General features: G+C 34.2%; 1 protein-coding gene across 1 annotated transcript; it reads right to left on the bottom strand.

The window, feature by feature from the left end:
- Positions 1-1,684: 1,684 nt before the first annotated feature.
- Positions 1,685-2,440, bottom strand: LOC145669973 (uncharacterized). Its single transcript, XM_081738316.1, has one exon. It carries the CDS (start codon positions 2,438-2,440, stop codon positions 1,685-1,687), a length of 756 nt encoding a protein of 251 aa, XP_081594442.1.
- Positions 2,441-11,412: the final 8,972 nt, after the last annotated feature.

The following is an 11,412-nucleotide window of genomic DNA, read 5'->3' as shown; positions in this document are numbered from 1 at the left end:
CTGCATACATGAATACTCATTAGAAGTAATTGTTAATCTCAGTTTGCTGCACAATTAAAATGATAAAACATTTATGCAACATATACTTTTGTTTTGATCCCTTGAAAAGTTTCATTCATCTGCACTGTAATGGATGGTAGGTTTAATATAATGGAAATGCATTGTAGTAAACTAATGAAAATAAGAATAAAATTACATTTGACTCACCATCTCCACTGTTTGAAAGAAGCTGGAGTAAAGACGTCCGAACGCATCTTCTCAGCACCATTCAACGCACACGCACAATTCACACACAGTACACTTTTAAGCATTGTTGCAAAAGTCACTGTTAAGTTCCACCTGTCCAATTTTGAATTGAAAACTAAGGTGTTTTTTTATATCCTTAGTTTCAGTAACTAAACACAAATAATATTAATGCGTGATAAGTGTTAACTAAAATAATAAATCGTTTATGTATGCAATTGAAACTAAAGGTGAGGAAGTTAATGGATTCGCAATGAATTTCAGGTAATAGGACCCCTGCTGTTGCTTCTTTTCGGCCAATTGATTGACTCTTGGATGAAGTGAAGTAACAGCCATACGTAAACAGTGAGAACAATAACTGCCGAAAATGCTGTTTCACACAGATATGTCGAGGAAAAGCAAAGAAGAAATGACATTGCTCTTTTATGTATTTCTGTGTATTCTGTCCTAATTTTTATCCAGAATTTGTAAACACTCGTAGATTTGTAAAGACATTCAAGCTCTCTGTCCCATGATAATTCGGCTAACTCTACTCTTTCTTTGTATGAAAGGGATAAATGACTATGTTCAACAAAAGGATTTATAATCCACATATTGCTCTCCGGAAGATCTTTATCTTTAGGGTAATACTTTTCAAATGATGAAGAGAGGATCTTAAGATGGTTGGTTATTAGTTCTGACATGTCAACAACATCGACTTCAGTAATAAAAATGAAGAACGACTCAAAAATTTCATAATTTCCTTCAGAAACCATATTGAGCCAAAGTTCAATTTTCTTTTTGAACGCTTCTATTTTCTTGCAGGCACTGAATATTATTGTTTGTGAACCTTGAAAACTCAAGTTCAATTCATTGTGTGGAAAAAATGTCACTTAAATAAGCAAGCTTGGCTACCCGATCATTGTCCTCAAAATATTGAATATAAGTGCTTTTCTTATTGAAAAGAAATAAGTTCATTTCTCAATTCGTACAACCTTCTGAGAACCTCCCTTCCCTTGATAACCATCGAACTTCTCTACGTAAAAGAAGATGCTGATGATTAGATCCCAGTTCCTTGCACAATAGTTTCAACAATCATGTATTCAAAGGGCTGTTTTTTTTATAAAAATTAATTATTTTCACAGCTTGCGAAAGAACTTCAATCAGTTCAGGTGTCATTTTCTTCGATATATTGGATCCGCCATTTTGAATTTTGTAATTTTGACATCAGATTCTGAATCAGCTCTGTTAAAGTCCAACACACTTGTTTCTGCCGCGATCGTTGCATAGCACAGTGTTGAAGTCTAAATATCCAAAAGAATAACTACCAAGCATTGTACAAAAAAATTACACTAACGTAAATGAATAACATGTATAGCCTATTACTAAAGAGAGAGCTTACCTTATTCCAATGGCTACAAACATATTAAGGCTAAGACTGATGGCACACTTCACGCATTAATTAGTCTAATTCTTCTATTCCTGACAAGTCCTCCCCAATCTCCGAGGCCGTGTCAGTTGATTTAGGGTCCACGTAAATTACGAAAGGTGCCGATGCAGCATTATCTTCATATTCATCTATCAGACCCTCGCGCTCCATAAAGTCATTCTCGATCTCTTCCACAAGACGACACCTTGAGCCCCATTCTTCGCTTGTGATACTCTCAAATTTGCATTGTGCGAGCTGCATGACCGCATCCAAATTAAAGGTTGTGTTGTAATATGCCACCCAGTTCTTCACTAATGCCCATATTTTTTCTATTGGATTTAATTCAGGGTGATATGGTGGAAGTCTTAATACACAATGTCTGTATTCATTTAGCAAGGAGTCAACTTTGTAGGTTACATGTTTAGGTTTGTGTAATTTGATTAATTCGTACAGCTCAGGTCGTGTCATGTCAGGCGTGAAAGGTAACCCCTTTTCTTGAAGCCATCTCTGCATATCTTTTTTTTTTAAAGAATCTTGAGTGGGGGCAGGATTTAATTGTGCGTTGTGATACGAGGCATTGTCTAAAACAATAACAAATCTGGGTGAAAGATTAGGAATTAGTTTTCCTCGAAGCCATTTCATGAAATTATCGCTGTTCATGTCATCGTGGTAGTCCCCTGATTTCGAATTAGATTTAAACATTAGTAAAGCATTAGGAACAAACCCATCCTTATCTCCAGCGTGAACTATCACAAGACGTCTTCCCTTTTCATAAGTACCCGAAAACATTTGCCAGAATCGTCTGACCAACCATATTCTGGAGTATGGGAACTATGTAAGTATGTTTCATCTACGTATATGATTGGTCGTCCTTCCCGCCTAAAATGCCTTACGAATCTCTTGCTTTTCGGTTAAAATGATTCTATTATTTGGTGTCTTCCTCCACTTAAAACCCAGCTTATGCAGTAAGCGTCTCAAACTCTCTTTACTACCCGCAAAATTTAATTCTTCTTGTAATGTCGTGTGCAATTTGCTAAGTGTTGGCACTTGCTTTTCACGCATAGCATAGTCATACACACACCTACGGATGACACATTCATCGAAATTGTCCACTGAAGATTTACGTGCTGGTTTTGGTCTTCTCTTTCCAGGAGTAGAGAATGATGTGGAGGTCCCTTCTGACGACTCAAGAACTTCTCTTTCCTTCACAATTGCTCGAATTGTTCGTTCCGGGACCCCGGTTGCAGCTGCCGCTCTTTTGCCAAAATATTTAATTGGAATATTAACACCTTCACTAGCTTCCATCTTGAGAAATGAATGAACATTACTCACAATTTCTTTCGCTTGACTATGTAAAGTCTTTGTTTTCAATTTAGACAACACTGGAGGCATTGTGCAAATAAACGTTTTTACAAGCGTAAAATTTAAAAACTAGGAATAGGCTATCTACAAAACTTTCAACACTAAAACAACAAAAACAAAAAACACTCCGAGCTTTTTTTTTTTTTAAAAAAAAGCCTGTCTTCACCACAGTTCGAAAAACGCGCGCACTTAGAAAAATGCACTTCAACACCACTAATCTCTATTGTCGTATGCTAATAAGTTTTTTTTAAACAATGATTTTTCTAGAAAGAAATCTTGCAGAATACTCCTGCTTCTGAAAGGTATATTTTTGCTGCTTTTGTCTGCCGTTGGCAACACTACACTTCATTCAGCGAATTATAGTTCAGCATGGAAAGAACAATATGTGTCATAATGAAAAGTGTCATGCGCAGTTGCCAAACTTACTTCAGCGAAAAGGAGAGAGAACGATATGGAACATAAATTCGCATAGGACTTTTAAATTATCTTTCCTCCTCGGTGTCAAGAATTTAACTGACTATTGTGGCAACATAGCAGGTTCTAGAAAGACGGGGGCGAAGAAATGCATGTAAGAAGGGCGGGGTGTGAAGCATTTGTATCGCGGCAGAGACTTCTGTGTCGAGCTTTACCCTCCTGGCAGTATGTTTTCTTCTACATTAAATGATTGTTTTCTGTCTATGCTTGAAGACCATCCCTAACATTCAAAGGGTGGTTTCTACCCTTAAACCCGTGCCATTGCCGAAATGAAAAAAAGTACTTGTCAATTATTTTTCGATATTCTGCAGGTATGCAAAATTTCATTGAAATCGGTGAGTGACACTTTCGTAAGACTCCTTGTCAGAATTGCCCTCACCCTTCCTGTCAGCTTGGCTTCAAGCAAAAGGAGCTTCTCAAAATGAAAACTAATTAAAAAATTATTTGAGATCTACCATGTGCAGGAGCGCCTCGTTAGACTCGTCATGATGTTGATTGTGTTCGACATTGTTCAAGACATTGACATAAATATCATTGTCAGAGATTTTGCAGACAAAAAGCTTTTAAGGTTATATTGTAATTGTTGTGAGGTGTTAAGAACATGTATTTAAATTTGTTTAATTCCTTGCTGATTTTCAGTAATAATAGAATTTAACTTTCTATTTATTTTTTTAAAGTTTCGTTATGCTGTTAATTATCACGGCCAAGATCAAAGGTTGCAAAATTAGGAAAACAATTTGTGTAAATTATACTGGATTTTAAGGTACTGTTGTTATGGAAGACAAAGGTATGGACGCGTTCCCATACAGTTCCCTAAATTGATTTTGATATGGTTTACTTACTGTCATATTTACGAAAGTTAGAGGATTTCTAATACTTTATTGAAACTGTTTAGTTTTAGTCTTCTAAGAGTGTCCAGCTTTTGTACAAATTCGTGAGGTACGTTTTATGAATACTATTTAACTACTAGACCTGTGTGAAGTTTCTCCCCTTCATTTTCAAATTTCGTCTCGAAACCAAAATCAATCGTTTGTTTTTCGTTAGTTATTGATTGTTTTGAAGAGAAAATAGTTTATTTCGCAATATACGTACGGACAAAATCACAAAATAAAGTTGGGGGACAGCGTGAAGTTGCTCCCCCCCATTTTCACGTTTCGGCTCGAAACCGAAGACAATCGTTTGTTTTTCATTTGTTATTAATTGTTTTGAAGAAAAGTCTTTTGTTTCGGAAAACGTACGGACAAAATCACAAAATAAAGTTGGGGCCAGAGTGCAGTTGGCCCCCACTTTCATGTTTCGACTCGAAACCGAAGCTAATCGTTTGTTAATTGTTTTAAGGAAAAATAGTTTGTTTCGATAAGCATACAGACATATTCACCAAATAAAGTTGGGGGCCAGTGTGAAGTTGGCTCCCACTTTCAAGTTTCGACTCCAAACCGAAACGGATTCTTTTATTTTTCGTTTGTTATTGATTGTTTTGAAGAGAAAATAGTTTGTTTCGAAAAACGTACAGAGATGTTTACAAAATAAAGTTAGGGCAACTTCACACTGGCCCCACTTTCAAATTTAGACTCGAAACAGAAACCAACCGTTTGTTAACAATCGTTGTTTCGCATTTACAAAACAAATGGTGATGCTACTTTACGCTGCCCATATTTACTAAATAAAGTTGGTAAAGATGATTTCTTTCTCGTTGGTTGTTAATTGTTTTGAAGAAAGAAAAAAAAAGCTTGCTTCAAAATAGAAAACATATATATTTGCAGGATACGTTTGGTAGTCAATTTCACACTACTTTTTCTACTTTTCAATTCAATACGTAAACCAATTGTTTGATTTTCCTTTCTTATTGATTGGTTTGAAGAGAAAGTAGATTGTTTCGAAAAATAGCTATTAAGAGTTATTTATAAAACAGAGGTCAATTGGCGAACTTCACAGTCATTCTAATTTCAAATTTCGAGTTAAAAGCAATCAATCATTTATTTTTCGATTGTTGTTAATTGTTTTGAAGATAAATCGAAAAGCATTAAATATATTTTGATAATAAGTTGGTGGTCACCTTCTCGCTGACCCTGCACTTCCAAATTTCGTTCAAAGCAGAAAACGGTCAACAGATACACACAATCAGTAGTGTAACGCAGAAGTCAGTTAAGCGAAGGTTCAGAGGTTCAGGAAGTGCTTGTATATTTTATGATAGTGCAATACATTTTAATGATTTAACGACTGAAAAAGGAAAAGAGTAATAATAGTAATAATAATGCCTGAGACGAACACAGGTTCAAACTTTGAAACTGAGAATTGAATCTCTACAAGAAATACGAATTGAATAATAGAACAATGCTTTATATTTCTTTATATATTAAAAATTGAGAAGAAAGATTGTAATACTATTTGAAACGAACGTACATAAATAAAAAATAGTTCTTCATTCTCTCTATAAGCAAGTTACATTGTCACATGTACACTACTTTATGGAGTTTGCTCTCTATGCCATGATATTTTACGAATTATTATTGAAATTATAAGTAGTAGTAGATTTATATCACTTACGGTTCTAGTAAGAGATTATGGAGGAAAGAGAATATATTCTTAGGATGCTTTATTGACTGCAGTAAACCGCTTCATGCTATATAGTACCGTTTTCACTCTATTAAGTTCAACACTGAAACCCTACTTTTATCAATTTTGCTGTATGTTAAGCAATATTGAGAACCGAAACTATCTGTACCATCTTTGATGAACTTCTGCGTACGCTATTGATTGAGTTTTCTACTTATTTTTGACCGTTTTCTACTTTGAACGAAGTTTGGAAGTGCCGGGCCGCATGAAGGTGACCACCAACTTATTATCAAAATATCTTTGCTTTCGATTTTTCTTCAAAAACAATCAATAACAAACGAAAAATAAATTATTGATTTTAAATCGAAAATTGAAATTTAAATGACCAGTGTGAAGTTGGCCCAGTGACCTCTATTTTGTAAATGATTCTTAATACTTTTCGAAACAAACTATTTTCTCTTTTAACCAATCTCTTTTCCTCTAATATATACGCCGAATATTAAATATCTCACGACCTTCCATGTTAGAGAAATGAAATTCGTTATATAAACTCCTTACTTAAAGAAGTGGGAACATGTTCAAGTGTTTTCCAAAAATATTGCTTCTAAAAAGGGATAGGGGGAAGTTTCTAAAATATTTAAATTTTCCATTTGGTATTCATAAAATGACCAATGTAGAAACGTTTGAACCATTTAAAATTAGTTTGTGAAGATAATTTTTATTTAAGTAACACTTTTCTTTAAAAAATCAACTAACCTTGATTATGAAAAATAACTCTCTTACGGTGAACAGGAAGTTAATGGTTCTTCAGCAGAATAACAGATACACCATATAAAATGGATTTGTTTGAACATAGTTATCACTTGGATCGAACTGAGTTTTTTTCACTTTTATTGAAATAAATATAAGAGGAAGAGTTGCTAAATATATCTTTCAAATATTCCTCATAAATCTTTTCCAACCGTGCGAACGGGCAGTATCTACAAAATTATCAATGCCTTATGGTCTGTTCTTTAAACTAACAATTATAACTATACCATAATTATCTAAGTGACTATGTTTATGACTTAATAGCTCTTGAACCACCCGACCAATCTCGATCAAATCTTCAACATAGATGTGGTTTTGGCCTGAGATGGTTTTTATCATTCCAATTTACGGTGCAACTTAGGGGAGTGGGAGGGAAGATATTTAAAAATGATCGAAAATGGCGTATATTAGTATCGAATCCATAGTTTTCGGGGTCGATGAGATGAACAGAGGCACTTCCGATGCCGTTTAAATTCAAATTCAGTCCACAATAGTAATATTTAATTTTTATTTATAAAAATTACTTATTATTTTCTGATTTTCCATTATATTTTCTTTCCTTCTATTGATTTGAGAGCACTTCAGTAATAGTAAAAAGTGATTGACTAATGGAATACATTACTAATCTTTCTTATTTTAACCCAGCGAAGCGGGTAATAGAGGTAGTTTATCCTGTAAGTATACCAATTGAGAAGTGTGGACTTCCCTGGACCAAAAAAAAAAAAAAAAATGAAATGAAATTTCTAGTTTTACAACTCACGTTTATACTTTTCAGGCTAAAGAAGACGAATAATTATTGAAGGTTAAAGACTATAAAAGTCATAGTAGAATGAGCATGTGAGAAGAAACAGTCGAATCCCAAGGAAACAAACGGATATGGAAGACAAATAAATAAACATTTAGGTACATAAAATATGATATAGAGTATACTATTAATTAGATTTGGACCTTTTTGGTTATAACCGATACCAATATTCGGTGTTATATGCTCAATACTGAATGCGCTGAAAATTCCATTGTCGACACGCATATCTTGCTAATAGGTAAATCCATGAAATCTGACATCTTACAAGTTCTATGAGTATTACACATGCCTCCCTATACTAAGTTGTAGTCACATACTCTGCAAGGCGATAGGACTGCAGTTTGGATCATGAGAATACAATTTAATACAATTCTACATACCATGGGTCACAATCCGAAGCAGCTTGCGTGAATGTGACAAAAATTTTGCGTTTTTGTTCGTGAAGTCGGCGCTGCACTTACAATACTTGATTTTTTGTTTGCTTTGTGTCTAGAGCAGCGTTTCCCAACCGGTGTGCCGCGGCAGACTGGTGTGCCGTGAATGGACCGCTGGTGTGCCGCGAGGAAATCGAAACAAATTATTAATTCTATAGCAATCAAACTGCAAGACAAAGGAAAAAAATATATTTGTATTTCACATTATTATGAACCTCTACTAATTTATGAATCTACAACTTTAAGTTTCATACCGTGTTACTTTTCTCTACATTTTTAATGTTGAAAAAAATATTTGTTATCATTGTTACGACTGTTATCGTTTCTTTATTGCTGCAGACTATTTCGTAACTTGAAATTTTAAAATATCATTTCATTCGACAAAGCAAACATGCATACAAATTACCTACATTTGTGTTTTAAAACTAAAAGAGATTTGTTTGTTCGTTCGTTATTTAGTGATCTTTCTTGTTAGTGAAAGGTTGGATACAGTTTTCGAAAAAGAAAGCTTAGTTTTAAAAACCTGAGTCCAATATTTCATTATAATTGTTTTCTATTTTTAAATTAGAATGAAAAATAAGCATAATTATTTACCACGGGGAAGAACCAGCGATTGAGCTTTCTTCTCTGTGAGAAGACCAGTAATCACAGAAAAAAAAATGCCACGGTATTATATATATTTACAAAGAATAATAACTATGAGTGTGCCGCGAGAATTCAAGTTACACCCATAGTGTGCCGCAAGTTGAAAAAGGTTGGGAAACGCTGGTCTAGAGCTACAAATTTTTTGATAAGGCTCTTACAGAATGACGCCTCGTATATATTGCTTCTTTCTCTCTAAGTAATGAATTTGGTATCTGACTTGCTTCAAATGTGTTGTTTAATTTAGCTTATTTTTAATTCTCTTTTGGGGCTTTCTATTATACCATTTTTAATGTACTTAATTATAGGTGTGTCCGGCCGTCTGGTAGACAAAGCGATGTATGTCTGTCTGTTCGTTCGTTCGGGTGAAAAAAATTCAAGAACTATACTTCATGGCTTATAATCAATTTTGATCAGGATGTAGAGGATCAGAAGTTAGGAATGAATTGATGTTGGTGATCCATCCAGTTACTCCTAGGATATGTCCGTCCATTTATTCTCATATTAGGTTTTTACAGATGAATTACTCTCTGGTAGGCTGCAACTCAATTGTACGTAGACATCATTTGGTTCTATATCGTTCAATTATTTTCAATATTCTAACGAAACTTCTTCATGTGGAGTACACGAGACACTTCTACCTGTTAATTATTACTATTTGTTTTTCTGTTTTCCTCTTTTCCCTGTAAGTTCAAAATGCTTTGGTGAATCTCGTTTGCTTTAATAATAATAATAAAAAAAACATTTAGAATTTCAATTTGAATCTGAATTACTTACCCTAGTATAAACCTTCGGAATAAATACGCCAAATGGCATTTTGTGATAGAGTTATCAAGTAAGGACGATTTGCACTACATTTCTCTTACTCCACATTGAAATTGTTGTCAAGGAACAAAGCGTAACAGTAAAATTTTGTAACAGCAATAACTTTAAGTGATTCCAACATCCAATTCCTATTTACCAGTGAATTTTGCGACTGTATGACAGTGTCATAGATCAATTGGTAGCAAAATTTCAACATAAATTTGCATCCTTATTTTAGGAGTCAATATTGACCAGAGTTATCTCCTGCCTTCTAGAATTGTCCAGCATTAATGAAATAAAAAATGACCCGGTTCTGTAGAAGAGTAGTTCTCAGTGTTTTCAACTCTAGTGCCGCCTTAAATGAATGCGATTATACTGAGCGCCCCCCATAGCCGTAGCTAGAGGGTGGCCGGTTGACTGAACTCCCTACTACCACCTCCAGCTACCCTAAAACTTTTAGTTGTATAATAGTGTGCATACATGAATATTAGGTGAACTTAAGCCCCCCCCCCAAAAAAAAGGTCTCGACTCTCCAGTCTTAATATTTTGGCTACGGACCTGGCGACCCCTGTCATCTTAATCCAATCCATGCATACACAAGGCTAAGCGTAAGACTTGGTTGAAGCAGAATAGGAAGAATAGGATTTAATTATTAAAATCAGGATTGAAGGATTTACATTATTATTTGTAAGAAAAAATTCAAAACATCTGATACAATTTCTTCAATTGGAGCTTTCATCCAATAATGAGAAAAAAGTCTAACAACTCATAAAAACTCAAACACCTCTTAAATAGTCTATCATCTTTGTTCCAGTGCAACTTTGGAAACGATGCGTCCACTAGGGAACCCCAACGCCCCTATTGAGATCAGGTGTACATATTCAGCACCATTAACAAGTTAAATTGCGTGCCAGGCATTGTATGTATTGTGTCAAGCGAATCGTATTTTTATCAATTAAAGAAAAAGTCACAGACTTTTCGATGCTTTTGTTTATGTTGATTTAGGTCAAAATTATGCGAACTGAATTGTACTCTGTCTTCTAAGCCTTATAATTTGATTGTAAAAATGAAAAATATATAATCTTTTCGTTAAGCTGTACAGTCAATTCTTGTGAATTAATGAAAATGTCAACAAGTAATGCTGTTGAATGTACCAAGCCTGTGTATCACAAATATATACATATACACACACACAAATATACGGGTTTCTACATACATAAATATTTGTTTTTCTTTTTTTCTTTATTTAAAATTCAACTCTCACTACCACGCTGATGCAAGTGAATCGATGTTCAAATAATAGGCAATACATCACCTACGGCCAATATACATAATAATGAAACATACTCGCTATCTTTGTTATTCAAATTTAGTGTTCGTTCATAACTCTGTGATCCTGCGTGTAGCTTGTGATATTAAAGACATTCCATATTTACATTGTTGCTAGTACATATCTATTCATAAAGAGAAAAAAGTTAATCGTTTTTCGTTTGCGCTTTGATCTATAATTTGATTTCAAGGCTTTCATTTTTCCCGTAATGGTTTTGTTGAAACGATTTCATATACATATTTCTCAGTTCATATGCTGTACAATGTATTATAAAGTTTTTAGATTGACAATAGAGCACTAGCAGAAGAATTCTAAATTTTACTCTTTGCAATATATTATTAACTTTTCCTTTTTCAGAAACAAAAGGATAGGAAATTTGATACATATGTGGTATATACAAGTTTTGAATAGTACACACACATACTTCAAATATTCTAGTATTAAAGAGTCTTTAACTACCATAATTTCGGCTTCCTCGTCCCTTCGATTAATGTTGCCAACAGGACCAAATCAAGACATTTTGATACTTTAGGCGCTATAGCAT

Source organism: Thermobia domestica, chromosome 14 (genome assembly GCF_964235325.1).
Source record: "Thermobia domestica chromosome 14, izTheDome1.hap1.1, whole genome shotgun sequence".
NCBI lineage: Eukaryota > Metazoa > Arthropoda > Insecta > Zygentoma > Lepismatidae > Thermobia > Thermobia domestica.
This window is presented reverse-complemented; position numbering and strand designations above follow the sequence as displayed.